Raw genomic sequence first — 19,682 nt, forward strand, 5'->3', positions numbered from 1 at the left:
GCTACTCAAAAAGGATTACGAAACCAGAGACCTTTAGAAACAGTAGCCCGGTCCATCAATAAAAATAGTTTTTAGGCAGGGTTTAAAAACCATAGGAACACTACTGGGAGAGAAGGGGTTAAAACAAGGTTGTCATTTTTCGACAGTTTTTTTTTCTTAAAATTTCAGCCTACATAATACTAAACCACCATATAGTGCCAAGACAATACTGCCATATAGTACCAAAATAATATGCAGCATTCAAATAAGACTCTCTTAAAGGGTTTGTCCAGGCACAGGTTTTTGCATACTCATGACCTTTCAGTATATGATCGGTGGGGTCCGACACCCAGACCCGCAGCGATCAGCCGTCCTCATTGCATCGGATGTTCGTGCCGGAAGCAGATGACTCGGGTCACAGTATAGCGGCCGTGCTGTAGCTCTGCTCATAGTCAAGTGAATAGGAGCAGAGTTGCAGTTCTGCAGCACGGCCGCTATACAGTGTACGGAGCCTTCTGCTTCCAGCACTGAACACTTCATAACAACCGGTGCCCGTAACAGCTGATCGCTGCGGGGTCTGGGTGTCTGACCCTTACCGATCATATACTGATGACCTATCCTGTGGAGAAGTCATCAGTATGAAAAACCGTTCCATGCCCGGACAACCTCTTTAAAGAGCCCACATAATACTGCCATATAGTTCCCACTATACTGCAATCCAATTCCAAAATATTACCAGTATACACCGCTAAATGATACAGGGTAGTTTTAGTTTGAGCCTAAGGTTTCGGGAGCTCCCTAGAAAACAGGGGTCCAGGACAATTGCTCGATTTGCGACCCCCTTAAACAGGCCCAGGGCGCAACTAAGCCCTGTGCTGGGTTGGCTGTTTTTGGTACCACTAAGGATTGGCACTCTGGTTCCCACACATGGAAGTATTAGGGGATGTGGGGCTCTTAGCTAGGCAGTAGTTTTGACCTGGCTAGTTGTTTAATTCAGCACCCTGCCACATTGAATCATGGACCATGTCCATTACCCAGGACCATGAGAATAGCATTTTCAGATTTCTCTAATTGCACATGCTACCAGAAGTTTTGATAGTAAATTCATTTAAGAGCTGCTACGTGGTTGGTACTACTTGTATGGCTGGTAAGGGTAATACTATCTGTATTGACAATGCTATGTGGCTAGCACTGCCAACTCAAATGGTGGGCCTATGGTAGGGGCACTGCTGTTTTGCTGGCGCTACTATGTAGTTAACAGCATAGGGTTTATTCTATTAAATAGAAGATAATACTGTACAGACCCTTTAACATTCTATCATGTTCAAGCAACTATTTAATTAACTTAAACTTATTAAGTGGGGTTAGGGTAACTAGGGTTAGTAGGTTACAATTTAAGGGGTTGTTCGTGCAAATTATATTCATGGCCTATTTAGAATATGTCACCAATCTCAGATTGGTGGGGGTCCTACTCCCGTTCAGCTGCCAGTTTACAGGCGCAGCGCCATACACTTCTGTAGTGGCTGTGAATGGGACTGAGTTGCAATCCCAGGCACAACCGCTATGGAAGTGTATGGTTCTGTGCCCGGTAAACACTGAAGAGGCTGCGGCGACGAACACATTGGCCCCTTTAGTCAACTAAACGGTGGGGGTTAAAAGGGTTATGGTTATCATTAGAGTTTATGGTTAAGGATAAGGGTTAGTTGGTTAGATTTGGGGTTAGTGGGTTTGGAAGTTAGGGTAACTGTTAGTGGGGTTAAGGTTAGGTTTAGTATGGTTAGAGTTAGTGCTAGAGTCAGGGTTAGGGTTTAGGTAAGTGGTTAGGGTTACTATGGTTAGGCTTAGTAAGGGTAGGGGTTAGTGTTATTGATAGGTTTTAGGGTTGGGGTTAAAAGTTAGGGTTATATTTAGTTGGTTAGGTTTAGGGTTAGTAGAGTTAGGGTTAAGGTTTCAGTTCGAAGAAATAGGGTTTGGGTTAGTGGGATTAGGGTTAGTTTTAAGGTTTAGGAGTTAGGAATAGTGGGGTTAGGGTTAGTGGGGTTAGAATTAGCATTAGCCGGGTTAGGATTAGGAGGTTAGGGTTAGTGGGTAAGGGTGAGGTGAGTTTATAGGGTTAGTGGGGTTAGGTTTAGAAGTTATGAATAGTGGGGTAAGGGTTAGTATTTCGGGTCAGTGGGGTAGGGTTAGAGCGTTTTGTAGTGCAAGAGAATGATGCTGCAAAGTTCTTGAAATTAGCAAAATTGCAGAAAAAAATAAATCACTGGTGGTAGAAGTGTAAAGCAGCAACAAATCTCCCTCTCCCCATTGAAATAAACATGCATGCTCAGCTGATACAAGTGTGCAAGTTTATAGGGGAGTTGTTACAGTTTCCTGTTCACTGATACAAATCTTAGGCCAATAATAACAGGTGCACTTTCCTAAATTCTGGATATACTTTTATTATTAATAATGGTTGTTGCGTCTCTTCTCTGTCCTGGGCATGGTGTAATACACAATCATTGCAGACCAAGTCAATTCAATATTTTATAGCTGCATTTCACGACGTTGAACAAATCTCTTATATTTGATATGACATCTACATCCTGCTCAGAGGCAAGTGAGTGATCAGATGTAAAGTCTGAAGAAGCAAGAGCTGTTACTGTGCTGAATGATGGACATGATATGTAATCCGAGGATCCTCTGCATATAATGCAGAATATTATTATAGACCAGGGAGTTAGCATCGTATATACCACTGGGCGCCATATTTGTTACTGGACAACAGATAGTGGGGCAGATCTATTAATGTAGTTGCGCCAAAAAGAACATTGATTTGCCACTTGCTTGCCATGTCGGGTCGTATACTTAGAATATGGCCGTGGATTTGTCGAGTTGCGAAATGGGCCAGATTCATTATTGGCGTGTGCCAATTTTGTGCCATAAAATACTGGTCTAAAGTATACTACCCAATAGGTGGTGTAAAGGGAAAGGGGTCTAACATGTGCCAAGATGCGCTAAACCTCTAGCTTTAGGCTATCTTTAAGCCATTATTCATAAACCTGCCCCAGTGGGTTCTGTATAAATCACTGGACCCTGTAAGCAGGGAGCACACACTATATGTACCAACAGCCAATGTATATACATACATACTGCTGGGCATGCAGAACTGGTCATAATGGAGAAGAATTATAACTGCTTGTACTAGGTTTTTATACATCCCTACACATCCCAAGGGTCCCATTTATAACCGCACAGGGATATATGAAAGAAGTAGAGTATATAAGCTTAACTTTTATTTACTTCCAGCTGCCAAGAGCTGATAAGTACTAGTGGGCACTATAGAGTGGACAGTTAAAGGGGTTGACTGGTTTCAAAAACCCATTTTTAAACACCCTATCAGGGAATTCAGAGTTAATAGAAGGAGGTCCATCGTTCAAGACCACCCTGTATTAGCCAAAGTGGAGAGCGGCTACATAGATTGTGACTCGGTCTGGAGGACTCAACATGTCTGTACATTACATGAACTGCCCATTGATTTCAATGATAACTGTGTAATGCTTTATTTCCCCTGTGGTGGCGCTGCAGTTAAATTGGACACTTGCTGCAGTGTTCGACCACAGATTACAGCTGATCACTGAGGGTCCCAGCAGTGGGACATCCTGCGATCAGCTAATCTTCAGGGAACCCTTCTAACAACAAAATTGTCTAAACTGGACAACCCCTTTAAATATGACACACTCCTCAGTGCCTAAGGCTAGGGCTAAACTTTGACGTTTGGCCATGTGCTGCTAAAATTTCAACTAATACTAGTGACAGTGGTTGCGCTGAAATCCCACAGGCTTGGATTTCTGCCGACGGTCACAGTAACTTACGGGTCGCATAGGGACCGCATTCACTATCATTAGTTGAGATGTAGCAGCGTGATATTGCGATATTATATCGCGCAGCCACAAGTCAGTCCACTGCTTGACCAATAGCATGGACAAGCCTGAAGGACTGCCTATGACTCAAATAATACCGTACGGTAAATGCTAATATAAATTGTATCAATGGGTCACACTCCAATAAAAAGCATAAGTGCACAAGAAAAGTTAGTGCCCCCTTGCAGCTGAAAGATTTCAAAACATATCTAAATTTTTGGTGGCGAGCTAATTACATGTATTGTATGAGATCTTATTTCTGTAATGAAGCAGAGGAGTGATAGAGGTGTCATAGTCGCTGCACACATGAGAGGCTGTTCCGTAGAGATGGATAATTCTTAGTATTTCAATATTCTTAATTTTTCATACCATGCATTGCCCTAATGTTTGGCAAATCCATCCAAGTGACAGTATTGACATATACCCCCCCTTGATCACTGGTCATTGGGTTTGGTCAGAATATTTGAAGGTTTTATATATGAATAATTTACATATGTGTACTGCACACCCTGATGAAATTTCTTAAAGGGGCATTCCAGTTTCCGCAAATAAAGCCTGTTCATTGTATAAAAAAATGGCTGCAATTTTCCAATATACTTTGCGTTACAATTCTTCAGTTTTCAAGATCTCTGCTTGTAGTCCTTAAATCTTCATTGTTGACTTCCACGAAATGAAAATCTGTCTGGTGATGGACTCAAATGTGCACGGCTGGTTACTAGACACAGATCTAATACACATACAGTATAGGCCCTACTACATCGGTCAAATTTGGCCGATGCAACGAGCGCTGATCAATGAGACAGCTCGTTGATCGGCGCTCGTTTGCTTCTGTCTCAAGGAGCTATGTATGGCGACGAGCGCTCGTTACCTCGCCCCCATACATTATCATGTCGGCAGCACGTCACCATGTTTACACAGGGAGATGTGCTGCCGACAACGATAATACTTCAGTTTTTTTAAAACGATACGATCAGCAGATGAATGAGAGTTTGCTTGTTGATCGGCTGATCGTTGTCCTGTTCACACAGGGCAATTATCGGTAACGAGCGTTCTATGAACACTTGTCTGTCCGATAATCGCCCAGTGTAAAAAGGCCTTAACAACCCCCACTCCTGTGTGATCATCCCATGACCAGGACCGACATTCATTCCCTGGAAGTAAACAATGAAGGGTCTCATTTATAACAGCAATCAGAGCTCTTAAAAAATATGAAGAATTAATACAGAAAATATATTACAAAAATGCTAAACCTTTTATTCTACAATAAATAGGCTTTATTTACTGAAATGGGAATACCCCTGGTGTGATATAAGTATCTCATCCATACTAAAGTATTTTAGAAGACGTAAGTCAACAAACAGTGCTCCTCCTGCAGCCCCAAATTTTATGCATTATATATTAATAAAGCCAGGATACCGCACTGCGTGTTCTCTGTAAATCGCCATTCAATATCACGATTTATCGCTGGTGTTACCCTAGGGGGGTGCATGAAATTACATGTGTATTATTCACCCCCTATGGGGTAACACTAACAGCAATAATTGGGATATTACATAGCAATACACCGCAGTCACGCAGTGCGATATTGCGGCAGAAAAATGTCACCAAGGAGCCAGGCCTAAGTTAGCCTCCTCCTGACATTTGACGTAGGGTTACATAATAGCCAGAAAGAAGATTTAAGTCACCAGAATTGCTATTTTTTGGTCACCTCGTCTCCCACAAAAGTTTAATAAAAAGTGATCAAAAGTCGTATGTACCTATAAAAACTACAGCTCGCTCTGAAGGAACAAGAACTCCCACTGCTCAAACGACGTGAAAATAAAAAAAGTTATGGGTGTCAGAATATGGCAACACAAAACTATTGGTTTTTTTTAACAATTCGTTTTTTCTTTGTAAAAGTAATAAGACATAAAAAAATTTGGTATCGCCGTATTGACCCGCAGAATAAAGTTACCGTACAGTAAATGCCGTAAAAACAAAACACAAAAAACAATGGAGGAATCACTTTTTTTCCCCCATTCTGTTTCCCAAAACATTAAACGGAGCCGTTAAAAATGACATCTCGTCCCGCAAAACACAAGCCCTCATACAGCTATAAAAATAAAAAAGTTATGACTTTTGGAAAGTGGGGAGGAGAAAACGAAAAAACAAAAAATAGCGGCGTGTATTTGTATCCCCGGCTATGCATATGATTGCTGCAATGTTCTCATGCATCACTAGATGGAGCTCTTCTAACAGGCTGTGTGCAGAGACACCTGTGCTGCACATAGGGAGAGAGCATCACAGCCACCTCTCCATTGTGTGTATCCACCTGCCATGAAGAGACACAGGATGGAACTGCCTCATTCTGCAGGCCTGCCCATCACCACCCACTGCTCAGTGCAATCAGAGCCAAGACTACACTTCCCAGCACCCTCTGCTCTGACAGGGGAGGGGCCAGCTGCCTGCCTGTGTCTGAGCAAAGGTTGTGCAGCAGTAGAACAGGTTAATGTTGTGAACTAGCTAGGTTACACATTAAAGTGTGTACAGTCATGAGGGAGGGGCCCTGACGCCAGGAGCCGTAACTTCTGGAGGCATGGGTAACCTGTTCACATCAGGGACAATTCGCTGAAAATATGCAGTGAGCATCTGTTAACCATTTAAGGCTCGTTTACAGTCTGAAAATTCATAAAATCAATAAAAATTAGGAAAATTTGCGGCGGGGTATCTGACGGGACTGTATGTTTCCTTGCTGGAGTTCTTTTTTAATCATAATTGGGCCTTATGTATGAAAACTAGTGCAGACAAGAAGTGGAGGTGTTGCCCATAGCAACCAATCAGATTCAAGCTTTCATTTTTCCACTGCAGCTTATTAAATGTTACCTGGAATTTGATTGGTTGCTATGGAAAACTGCTTTACTTCATATATAATTTCCAATTTGTTATTGTTTCTTTTTTTTTTCCCTGTTCCTAGACTGAAAATCATCCTTGGGGTTTTCCCACACCATAAAGTGATGACATATCACCAAGATATTCCATCACGACTGCCTGGTGTCCGGAGCGCCACTGTGCAAGGAAAAGCTTTGAAGGGCAAGCAGTGCTGAAGTAACGTCGCGACCCCTCATTCTCATGATCAATGTGTCTCGACATTCGGACCCCTACAATAGCGATATGCCATCACTTTATGAAATGGGAAAGCCCCATTAAGTCCTCCAACTGTTGCGGAACTACAATTCCCAGCATACTCTATATGAAATAATGAAAACCTATTGCAAATTATGAAGACCATTATATAACCTTTACATTATTGTGATAAGTCGTACAATTTTCAGGCCTATATACATCTAGACGCAAATGTCATTTTCTTTGCAGCAAAACGCCAACGTGTAATCTGGAATATTGCGATTATTGCAATATTCTTAAAAGAGCAATCGCTTATTTTCCAAAAATATAAATACTCAGAGGGTTTTCCATATGTAGCACCTATGTTCTATAGGTACACATGGTATACAACTGGGTAATTAGAATATGCATTTGTTCTCCATATTACATAAATATAGAAGTAAAACCTGTGTATAAATGACTGGGTGACAATAGGAACTTGCATGTTTTGTTGAACATTTCCAGGGCCCATAGGGACTGCCGAGCACAACCTGCTGGTCACACTCTGTAATTGTCTCTTTGCACCACATAAGAAACTACAACTCCCACAATGCAATTGGACAGAAGCAGGGAGGTGAGGGGGTGGCTGTGTATCTGCTGTGCCTGGAACAGCTGACAGCCTGTGTAAGGTGAATGGACACCATTACCCCTGGGAGAGGGGCTATAGCTAGATTCTTGCAGGTGATGGAGGAGAATTATAGCGTCTTCATCTTGTCAAAGAGGGAAGAAAAGATGATGATGATGATGATGCTGGAGATGATGTGAAGATGTGCACGTCTACATACCGGCTGCAATTGCTGCTTTAGGTCCCTGCATGCTGCAAGAGATCATCTTTCCAGGGTAGACAAGATCCCAAACATGGACTTGTAGGTATGTGATCTACTGGATTGTATATTTAATATCATATTTGATCGCCTGGAAAGGTACAATGCAATGTATATTGCTAAAGCAGAAGAACTGAAATATAAAATAATTCCTGTGATGCTGCTAATATCCCGTCAGGTGATCTTTATAGTGACCCAGCACTGACTGATCCACTCCTGACAATCAGATCCTGTCAGCAGATCTCTCTCTAAGTGATCTGTAGAAAACCCATTGCTGCCTGATCTGATAATATTATACGGTAAGGAAATCTCCCCCTTTTTGTATATTACATATGGAAACCTTGTGAGGTATGATCATGCCCAACCGTGAGATATTCTTTTATTGGAACCATAGCAGGCTCCGATCCTGATGATTGACTCCTGTCAGATCTATATATATCATATATTGTATGTCTATATCGGCTGTCTGATCTGTTCCCGTAATTGTCCACTGAAGGTATATGCATGTTTAGTATGTAACACAATGTAACCATAATCCCTCTGACAATGCTGTGTGACAGGTAGACCGTCGGTGTCAAACAGCAGCATCGGATTTCTATAGATCAAATAAACACAGACGTGGTTTTAACTCTTCCCGATCTCTAACCGTAGACGAGGGATCTGGTAAACATGGGTTCACTAGTAAATGAGTGCAGGAACGTGGGTAGAAAAACGAAATGTTCCTCACCACCTTGATGACGTCTTTAACATATAACTTTTCTTAATCCCTCGCAGTTCCTGTTTGAAGCTTTCTGAGACTTGAAGATCCAGGATTTATAAACTGTAGACCATCACCTAATTCACCTGAGTTTTCTGAACTCTCCACACTGATGCACCTGAAAGATTTGGCTTGGTCAAAGCAATTTTACTAAACCGGTTTGATCAACAGAATGTGTCTTTTGGAAGATGGACGAAAAAAAGAGTAATGGAATTGACCCAGGATTTAGTCAGGGGCCGCTTTATGTACAACTGGTCTTGGACGTCTTTAAATTGCTTTATTATGGGAAAATGTACATTGGACAAGTGCAACCTTGGGATTAGCATGGAGTAAAATGATAATTTCCCTACCTTAACCTGCAGGTATGGATGGGTTTGCAAAACCTGAGACCATGTTGTGTCAAAACTCTAAAGGCCCAAAGGAAAATGGAATGTGGCATGATATGGAGGGTTATGGGGGCTCCAACCCTTTGTGGACAGCTGTTTTTGATTATGAGGCCACCGCAGAAGAAGAACTAACATTAAAGAGGGGTGACTTGGTGGAGATCCTCTCCAAGGACTCTACAGTCTCTGGCGATGAAGGTTGGTGGACTGGAAAAGTTAGAGACAAAGTAGGCATCTTTCCAAGCAACTATGTGGTCAGTGACCTTAAATATACCACCTGGCAGGCCCCAAAAGATTTCCCTCATCCACTGCAGATAAAGTTTGAAGAGCTGGATTTGGAGGAAATCATTGGGGTGGGAGGTTTTGGGAAGGTCTACAAAGGCGTATGGCGAGAAGGAGAGGTAGCCGTTAAGGCAGTACGTCATGACCCAGATGAAGATATCAACGTAACAGCAGAAAATGTCAGACAGGAAGCCAAACTGTTTTGCATGTTGCATCATCCCAACATTATAGCCTTGAAAGGAGTATGTACGACACCCCCGCATCTTTGCTTGGTCATGGAGTATGGAAGAGGTGGACCATTACACCGGGCCTTGGCTGGAAAAAAAGTCCCAGCACATGTACTAGTCAACTGGGCTGTACAGATCGCACGGGGCATGAAGTATCTTCACAGTGAGGCCATTGTACCCATTATCCACAGGGACCTAAAGTCCAGCAATAGTAAGTGTCTATGAAGAATGGTAGTGACTCGTTTTATGTAGGTGGATGAAGGTGTGGGGTTCTCATCTGCCTCTCCCTTTTTTTTCATCTTGATTTAAAGGTCAGATATAGCCTATGGCCCAAATGCAGAACATGCCATAATTCACAATATTGCTCTTAAACAAGGCCATTCATTCGTAATTCCCTGTTAATGAACACGGAACAGAAACTCTATCTAAAGGTGAACCATACACATTCGATTAATGTTGTCCTAACGTGTCAATTTCAGCTGGATTGGCTGACCAACAAATTTGTATTAGGTTCCCCCAACAGCAGTTATAGCGGGAGAGAACGATCGAGCAGTTGGATTTCAACATGCCCGATCCTTTTGTTCTCAGGGAGATAAGCCGCCACCAGAGGGGTCTTGCAGCGGCTTTCTCCCCATTCAGAATACATGCTGATCGTGCATTTGTATGGGGGGGGACAGAAGGAATGGCTGTCGGCAGAACGAGCGTTTTGCCAATAGCTATCTAATGTGTATGGCCAGCCTTAGGCCTTATTCATGTCAAGTTTGTGCCCCGTGTTAAACGTAGGCGTAACAAAAAGTATTCTCCAAAAAGTGACAGAACGGTATATCAGCTGCATAAGTCTTTGAGAGATCTGTCAAATGTATCCTTGAAAAAAACCAAAAACACATTAACATGCATTTTTGTTTTTGTGGTGCGATAATGGTTTGGAATACATTTTAGATATCTCATCCAGAAAGTGCTCTCTCATGTGCAGAAGAACCTATTCTCTAACATATCCAGGATGTGCTCCTGTAATATAAACTACCTCTACCACACAATTGATGTTGAGAAGCAAATTTGTGCACCCTGTCCACATTCAAGCCTCATGGTCACAATTTTCCTAAAGTGTAGGACCGCTTAAAGGAGCTACCGTAAAGAGGTTTTCCCATGAATAACATTAATGGCACATCGATGTGATATACAATCGACAGGGATGTGAGGACCTCTGTTCCCGGTGGAGAGTTGACGTCGCATGCAGGGTTACGCTATGTGTATCGCTCATAGACTTTAACAAACAGCCTAGTGACCCCACCAATCAGGAATCTATAGCATATCAAATTGATATGCCAGTAAAGAGGTTTTCTAACTATAGGATGTGATGTTGTATCACATGGATATGCTATCGCTTCATAATCGGTAGGGGGTCCAACTTCCATGACCCCCTCAGAATGAAGGCGTCACAGCATTAGTTAAAGAGGACTTGTCACTAGCTCATATAAGTAGAACTGGTTTACTAAGCTGAATAGTGCTGTCTCCCTGATTCCAGCGCTGTTTTTCCTGGACCCCCCTGTCCAGAGATATGGCCCACTGTTGTGTTGGCTCCCTATATGCTAATTTGCTGTCGTTAGCCAACAGGGCGTGAACTACCGTGAAGCTGCCTCGCGCTGATTGGTCAGCTTCAGTGGCAGGGAAGCTAGCTCCATCCCATTGGCTAACTAAGCAAATTAGCATATAGGGAGCCAATACAACAGGGCCATATCTCTGGAATGGGGGGGGGGGGCGGGGTCCAGGAAAAAACAAAACAGCGCTGGAATCATGGATTAAAATCAGTTAACCAGATCAATTTATATGATCTAGTGTGTTGTTGTTCCCTACAAAGTGGATGACTGGGAGCGCTGCTGTGCAGCAGAACTGCGGGAGAGACATCTGTCCATTCATTTTCAGGATCTGTGGAAGTCCTGGAGGTCAGACCCCCCAACGATCACAATGTTCTGGTATATCGTAGCTGTATGCCATAACATTATTAGATGGAACTACCTTTTCAATGTTATCCTGGAAATAAAAAACAAACTTAAATACCAAGCATTGTTCTTGACTGACAGCACATAGATTCAGGGGCCCTGGTGTTTTCACTAAGTACCCCCATGGTGTCACTCAGCTGTCATGTGCTATTCATAATACTGGTATCTTCCTATGTAGGGCCTTTGGGCCTGGCAGGCAGCAGTGCCGGGTGACTGCTACCCCTATAGCGATACCCATGGCAATGAACCTGTTGGTTTGAATGTACATTAGACCCTCAAAATGGTATGTTCTCTTTTTCAGGGACATAAAGGTATGGGCTGTATCCTATATCAAGTCTTAATACAGAAGATTCGTCCTAGATTTTCATAATAATTACATTAAATCTATTTTTAAATGGTGAGGACATTATGTAATTGTGTTCCCAAAAACTGGTACAATAATTATCTGAAATTAAATATTCATAAGCTATAATGGTGCACAGTGGAACCAACTCATTTACATATAATATAAGAACACAGCAACAACTAAGAGCCCTTTTACACCGGCCTATTATCGGGCAAACGAGCGTTCACAGAACACAGGGAGACACGCTGCCGACATGATAGAAATGTATGGGGACCAGAGATCATAGTAACAAGGGCTTGTCCCCATACTGGCTCCTTGTAAAAGGAGCAAACGAGGGCCAATCAACAAGCTGTCTCGTTGATCGACGCTCCTGTACACGACCCACGCCGGGCCGTTTAAAAGTACCCTTAATGTAATAGCAATTAGCATTTTGCTGCTTTTTTCCCATTATTGTTTTGTTTTAATTCCAATACTAATTATATCAACTTGATTATTACTTTATAGCACTCCTAATGATTCATTTGCTATTTCTTTGTTGTAATAAAATACCATTACTTCTACCTAGGTTTACAATCATGTGCTTTTGCTTAATACTCACTTCTAGTTTTCATTTCTCTAGGGCTCATGCACATGGCTTTATTACGCTCCATATAAGCTACAATTTGTATGGAGTCAAAATATTGCACGTATAGAAGTCTATGGGGCCGTACTGTACCTATTTTTCCTCCGATTTCATATGGAGGAAAACCTAGGTTTTTTTCTGTTGGATACATGGACTCGGACATAAAAAAAAATGGTGCCATGCTACATCGGATTGGATATTACGGAAGTATATCTCCATATTACTGTACCGTATGGAGCTACTATATGGTAGCACATGGGGTATCTATGGCTCCGCAGCCCGCTGTCGTACAGGCTCTGCTGTGTGCATGAGGCCCGAGGCAGACTGGAGAAAATCAAAGCAGAAATGTGATGTAGAAGCAATATACTGGTTTGGCACTTCCCTAGTAATATATATATATATATATATATATATATATATATATATATACACTGTTAGGGCACCAGAATAAATAGTGCCATACAGTGCAGAGATTAGTAGCTGACACATTGTCATACACATTTATTGCAAACAGCACCCTCATAGTGTCAAAATTTGCCCACATAGATCCATACTGTGCCTACCTAGAGCCACATTTTGCCCACTGAGCGCTAGACTGGGGCTACATAGTGCCAAACATTCCAGCATAGCGCTAAACCGTGCCACTGAGTGCCATACAATGCTCTCATAGTCCTACAAATTGTATTTTTCAAACATTGCCCAGAATCCCATATTTTGCTAATATAAATTCTGCCTAACATCCCCATTGGCACAATACCTCCCATCCACATAGCCACCACTTCAGGCTTATTCAGACGAACGCGTGTCAAATCGGCTGTGAAAAAAACGATAGTTTATCAGGGGCCGATTTGCACCCGGGCAGGACCCGTTTTCACGGATCCCTCATAGACTTGAGTCTATTGAGGGATCTGTAAAAATGGATAAAAATAGGACATGTCCTATTTTTTTCAAGGGCCGTTCACACGGTCCATTAAAACAAGGGCAGTGTGAATGGCCCCATATAAATACATGCAGCTGTTTGACGGCCATTAAAAAAACGGTCGTCACACGGACGATTTTTACGTTCGTCTGAATAAGCCCTTACCCCTTTGGCTTTGCTTATAATGAACTTTCTTGCTTTATGCCTGGGAGTTACTGCCTTCTGCTGGTTTAGGCTGGGTTCACACGACCATGTTACGTCCGTAAAGTACGGAACGTATTTCGGCCGGAAGACCCGGACCGAACACAGTGCAGGGAGCCGGGCTCCTAGTATCATAGTGATGTACGATGCTAGGAGTCCCTGCCTCGCTGCAGGACAACTGTCCCGTACTGTAATCATGATTACAGTACGGGACAGTAGTTCCACGCAGAGGCAGGGACTTCTAGCGTCGTACATAACTATGATGCTAGGAGCCCGGCCCCCTGCAATGTGTTCGGTCCGGGTCTTCCGGCTGAAATACGTTCCGTACTTTACGGACGTAACATGGTCGTGTGAACCCAGCCTTACTATAAAGACAGTTGTGAAACCAAGGACTGACTGTCCCGCTAGATCCAGGACACTTGAGAGGCCTGCAACACGCTCCTTTTTTTTTTTTTATAGGATTTCAGATTATTCTGGAGAAATGCCAGCGGTGACCTTCAAAGAGGACAACTAATCAGACAGGCAGGAAATAACATCGGATTTAGCGGCACACTCGTGGAATATCTGTATGTGTTACATGTATATTTTGCGGCAGAATTTCTGTGGATTTCACTCTTTTCAATGCAAAAGATCAAATCCGTGGTAAATCTGCCACATGATATGCAATATCGCATATGCACAGCATGCCATCAAATCTGCAGCGGTAATAGCCGCACTGTACTTTGTCGCCAGCAAATCTGCCTGGTCTGAACACCTACAAATGTGAAAAAGAAATTAATTTCTTATCCGTGTAATAAGTGCTTGAAAATACCACAAAGTGAAGTTCTGCAGCGCCTCTTTTTCCTGTATCCATCTGACAACACTTCCTGTTGTGTGCTTTGGTTGTCTTTCTTTTATACTTTTTTCTCTCTTCAGGATTCACCTTAAAGGGGTATTACGGTGAGAAATGTACCATTTATCGAATAGTCGTGACTTCTAAGCTGTAACTTTAAAAAACAAAACAATCCATGGACACGTTCTATGTAAGTTACAGCATAAGGGTCAGTACACACAGAGTTATTTGGCGCTGATTTTGACACAGAAACCACGTTGGAATCAGCAGCAAAGAATGGCTGAAATCGCCCCCCATTGATATCAAAGACATTTTTTCCCCAGGCGCGGTTTCCTCCTCTTGACCTCTCTGAAATCAATGGGAGTCAGAAAAAACCTACGGTGCTCGTTTATGAATGATTTTTGCTGCGTTCTTTTGCCCGCAGTTCTTGCATTAGATTCAATGGCTATGGGCGAAAAATCCAGTGAAAAAACTGCAGAAATAAAGCGCAGATAGTTCAAAATCTTCCTCAAAATTCCTGAAGGGATTCTGAGGCAGAGTTTTTCTGCCTGCAAAAAATATTAGTGTGAACAGGGCCTAATAGTGTCACAGCACTATAGAAATATCAGCTACTATACCTGTATAGAGCAGTAGATCTTTACTGTGTATCAGTGTCTTAGTGTAGTAGTGTCTGTATGCACAGTTGATATACAGCTGTTTAATCGTTATTGCTTGTTTTTGTATATAGATGGGTTTCTATAGTGTATATGCCACATTAAGCCTACGTATAGGGTGCCACTTCTTGTTTCACCATTGAACACGTCAGGGTCACAGCACATACTTACATCCCATAGGCAATGTGTTGAGCCATACTCATATACTTAACATGTGCGGCCCAATGGGATCTTATTGGTCATAGGGAGTTACAGATTGTGCTTCAGCATCTTGCTGCTTTGATGACTTAGCAACCTAAAGAGAGATACTTTTAGGTAACGCTTTACACAATGCCTAACCTACAGGTGTCTCTGCTGACCAAGATTAAAAAAAAGGGATTTTTTTTTCTCAGAAACAGCGCCACTCTTGTCTATAGGCTGCGTCTGGTATTGCAGCTCATCTAAATTCAAGTGAATGTGGCTGAGCTGAAATTCCAGACAAGGAGTGGCACTGTTTCTTGGAAAAAAAAGCTGACTTTTTTTCTTTCTTTCTTTCTTTATAATTCTGTACAATCCCTTTGCGGATCCTGTGTGACAGTCCAATGGCCGCCCCATATGACTGATGATTTAACAATGTATCAATATATATACAATACTATAATCATCTCAGTGTTTCATGGTTACAACATTACATAGTATGTCACTGTATATCTGTAACCCCCTCATTGATAGCTGCGCTTCTGTCTCGTATACCCCATATTTATAAAAGCCCAGTTCTGATTGCGCCCACTTCATCCTCCATTCAAATGCCCACCTATGGGTGCCAATTATTAGGGTGTTTTTGTGCAGTTGTGCATGTATAGTGTTATCCTCCCTTTTAATGGCATGTGAATGTTCTGTAGTAGAAGTACTTATTATTGGTCCGGTGTAGTAGAGCTCAGCTGTATCATGTCAAGGTGTAATAGTAGCAGTGGCTTTCATTAGCAGGATGTAGCGGTGCCCATATCGTGTCAAGGTGTAGTAGCAATATCTATTCCTGGCCTGGTATAACAGAGTCCATGTTGTGTCAAGGTGTAGTAGCAGTGCCTTTCACTTGCCTGGTGTAGTGGTACCTATCAAGTTGTAATAGCAAAAGCTTTCTCTGGCCTAGTGGAAGTGTCCATGTTGTGTCAAGGTGTAGAAGCAGTGTGTTCTATTGGCCGGGTGTAGTAGTGCCCATATTGTATCAAGTTGTAGTAGCAATGCCTTTATCTGGCCTAGTGTCAAGGTGTAGTAACGGTGCATTTCACTGGCTCGGTGTAGTAGTGCCCATGTTGTGTCAAGGTGTAGTAGTAGTTTGCAAGGGGGAGGTGTATTTTTCACCTACTTCAGTATCAGTACACACTGACCTTTTACACACTCCTCTCTCCTGAAACCAGTTTGACTCTCTCCTCTGTGTCGAGATTAACCTCTGCATTGCCATAACGCCACTTATTATTGTATGTACTAATGCAAGCCACCATAGCTGAAGTGAATATATACATAACTTAATTATTGATTCATAAGAGTCCCTACAGTGGTGTAAATTGCTTTTACAGGAGAAATGTTTATGTCCAAGGTTGTTGCAAAAGGTTAATTGCTCTCTGGCTTCCCGTCATTTGTGTATTCTTTTGCATAAATGTTCTTCGCTAGACCCAGTGACTATATTGACCTAGTGAATTGCAGCTGCAGAGTGTTTGGTGCGTGCTTGTCTTGTCTCTGCAGGTACCTGCGGCACTCTAGTTCTGTTTCCTGCGGCATTCTGGTGCTGTTTCCTGCTGCATTCTGGTGCTGTTTCCTGCGGCATTCTGGTGCTGTTTCCTGCGGCACTCTGGTGCTGTTTCCTGCTGCACTCTGGTGCTGTTTCCTGCGGCATTCTGGTGCTGTTTCCTGCGGCACTCTGGTGCTGTTTCCTGCGGCACTCTGGTGCTGTTTCCTGCGGCACTCTGGTGCTGTGACCTGCGGCACTCTGGTGCTGTGACCTGCGGCACTCTGGTGCTGTGACCTGCGGCACTCTGGTGATGTGACCTGCGGCACTCTGGTGCTGCGACCTGCGGCACTCTGGTGCTGTGACCTGCGGCCTTAGCCCCTGAAGGAGTGGCAGCAGGGAAACTAAAAGGTGAACACTAACAATGACCAGGATCATGTCTACAAGTGTCATCCATCTTTCTATGGTTCCTGAATGGCAAATCTGGCTAGGTGATGCACCATTCAGAAATCTTGTAAAGTTTGGTACTGGCCCTTATAGGACCCGCAGTTCTCAGTTTCGGAAAGCAGCAAGGAAAAAAGTGGCAATACAAAAAAATTGTTGAAAAGAATACAGAAGAGGACAGAGGCGTAACATGAAGCTCCTGGGCCACAATGTAAAATCTATAACAGGGCACCGACCTACAATGTGCCATTTATAATACTGGTGTCTTCTTATGTGGAAGAGTAGCCTTTGGGCCCCCTCAGACACCAGGGCCATGTGGACTTTTACCTCAGTACCCCCTATAGCTACAACCCTGATAGAAATGTCAAGGATTTATATTTACTGGTGATTTTTATTTTTTAGGTGGAAATGCTCTTGTATTGTTTTTGTTTTTAGAGTAGGTGGTGGATCGAATGAATTAGAATGGAAAACCATTAAAGGTAAAATAGAAGCATGATTGGATTCTGTGTTGGTTTCTTAGTGTAGCTAAACACTTTACTACATGTTGAAAATCCTGTCGGTGTGATATACAGTGCTTCTGATTGTCGGAAAGATAAATGCAATGTAGCTATGTCGATTTAGCTATAGGGGTTGTGATTGCAAATGGTCCCTCATGTCTATATATGTTCCATTGCTATATATAAGACAGGGGCGTAGCTAGGGGGGGCAGGCAGGGTTTGTGCCCCGGGCACAACTAAGAGGGAAGGTGGGAGCGCCAGGACCGCACCGTGCATGACGGCGGCCTGCTGCCTCTCTGAGGGGGTGGCGGCGCCACTGAAAGCAGCCGCCGCACCCCCTCCTGCACTTCAATTGTACCTTCGTCTTTCAACGATGCAAGCGGCGCAATTACTTCTTTGCGCCGTATTCGTCGTTGAAAGGCGCTGATTGACAGGGCAAGTCATTCTGCCCTGCTTATCAGCGCCTTTCATAGACGCAAGCGGCGCGATGATGTTATTGCGCCGCTTGCGTCATTCAACCCCAGCGGACCTGCTTAGAAGAGAGCAGATCTGCATTGCCACCGGACGGCGCGGGAACGGGAATAAGGTGAGTGTTACATTTTTTTTATCCTAATAAAAATGTGAGTGCCATTCTCTGCAGGGGGGGGGCTCTATCTACAGGGGGGCTATATGTGAGGCACTATATACATGTTGGGCTTTATGTGGAGCACTATTTATAGGGGGAGATATATGTAGGGCACTATCTACAGGGGTGGGCTATATGAGGAGCACTATTTATAGGGGGAGATATATGTAGGGCACTATCTACAGGGGTGGGCTGTATGTGGAGCACTATCTACAGGGGTGGGCTATACGTGGAGCACGATCTACTGGGGGAGCTATATGTGGGGCACTATATACAGGGGGAGCTATATGTGGGGCACTATACAGGGGGCTACATGTGGGGCACTATCTACAGGGGGGCTATATGTGGGGCACTATCTACAGGGGGCTATATGTGGGGCACTATCTACAGGGGGGGCTATCTTGTGAGCACTATTTACAGAGGGCTATATGTGGGCACTATCTACAGGGGGCTGTTTTGTGGGGCACTATATACACGGGCTCTATGGAGGTGACTATCTACAGGGGGATCTATGTAGGGCACTATCTACAGGGGGCATCGTGTGTGTATGGGACACAGTGTGTGTGTATATATATATATATATATATATTGAGCTTGGTTCTGCTGCAGTATTTATGTACTGAGCTCGGTTCTGGAGCTGTATATATGTACTGAGCTTTGTGTTGGTGTATATACAGTGGAGGAAATAAGTATTTGATCCCTTGCTGATTTTGTAAGTTTGCCCACTGTCAAAGTCATGAACAGTCTAGAATTTTTAGGCTAGGTTAATTTTACCAGTGAGAGATAGATTATATTAAAAAAAATAAAGAAAATCACATAGTCAAAATTATATATATTTATTTGCATTGTGCACAGAGAAATAAGTATTTGATCCCCTACCAACCATTAAGAGTTCAGCCTCCTCCAGACCAGTTACACGCTCCAAATCAACTTGGTGCCTGCATTAAAGACAGCTCTTACATGGTCACCTGTATAAAAGACTCCTGTCCTCAGACTCAATTAATCAGTCTGACTCTAACCTCTACAACATTGGCAAGACCAAAGAGCTTTCTAAGGATGTCAGGGACAAGATCATAGACCTGCTGTTATGGCAGGAAGGAGGGGAAGGGGATAAGTGAGCCCTAATCTACCCACCGCCCTGTCCCTGCCTACTTGCAACGACCCGCCCTAGGCGACGGGGTACAACTGGGCGGTGGTCCCTACACTGACTAAGTGCAAGGGAATACAAACAGGGAACAAGCAAGGGAAGGGGCAGTAGCCCACGGAACACCGTGAGGAAACCAGAGTGGTAAACGAGCCAGTCAGAATCAGGATGTCACGAAGTATACGAACGCAGAGCAAGGAGC

General features: G+C 43.2%; 1 protein-coding gene across 3 annotated transcripts in view; it reads left to right on the plus strand.

Moving 5' to 3' along the window:
• Positions 1 to 19,682, plus strand: part of MAP3K10 (mitogen-activated protein kinase kinase kinase 10) — a 57,867-nt gene that overhangs the window by 12,960 nt on the left and 25,225 nt on the right. Inside the window, exons 1-2 of one of the 3 annotated variants that reach the window (XM_075836076.1) lie at positions 6,897 to 7,889; positions 8,618 to 9,703. In XM_075836076.1, the coding sequence (XP_075692191.1) occupies positions 8,965 to 9,703 (739 nt within the window). In that variant the 5' untranslated portion in view covers positions 6,897 to 7,889; positions 8,618 to 8,964. The other 2 variants (XM_075836078.1, XM_075836077.1) reach the window with 2 other exon arrangements.

The sequence above is a fragment of the Rhinoderma darwinii genome, chromosome 8, assembly GCF_050947455.1.
Source record: "Rhinoderma darwinii isolate aRhiDar2 chromosome 8, aRhiDar2.hap1, whole genome shotgun sequence".
Taxonomy (NCBI): Eukaryota; Metazoa; Chordata; class Amphibia; order Anura; family Rhinodermatidae; genus Rhinoderma; species Rhinoderma darwinii.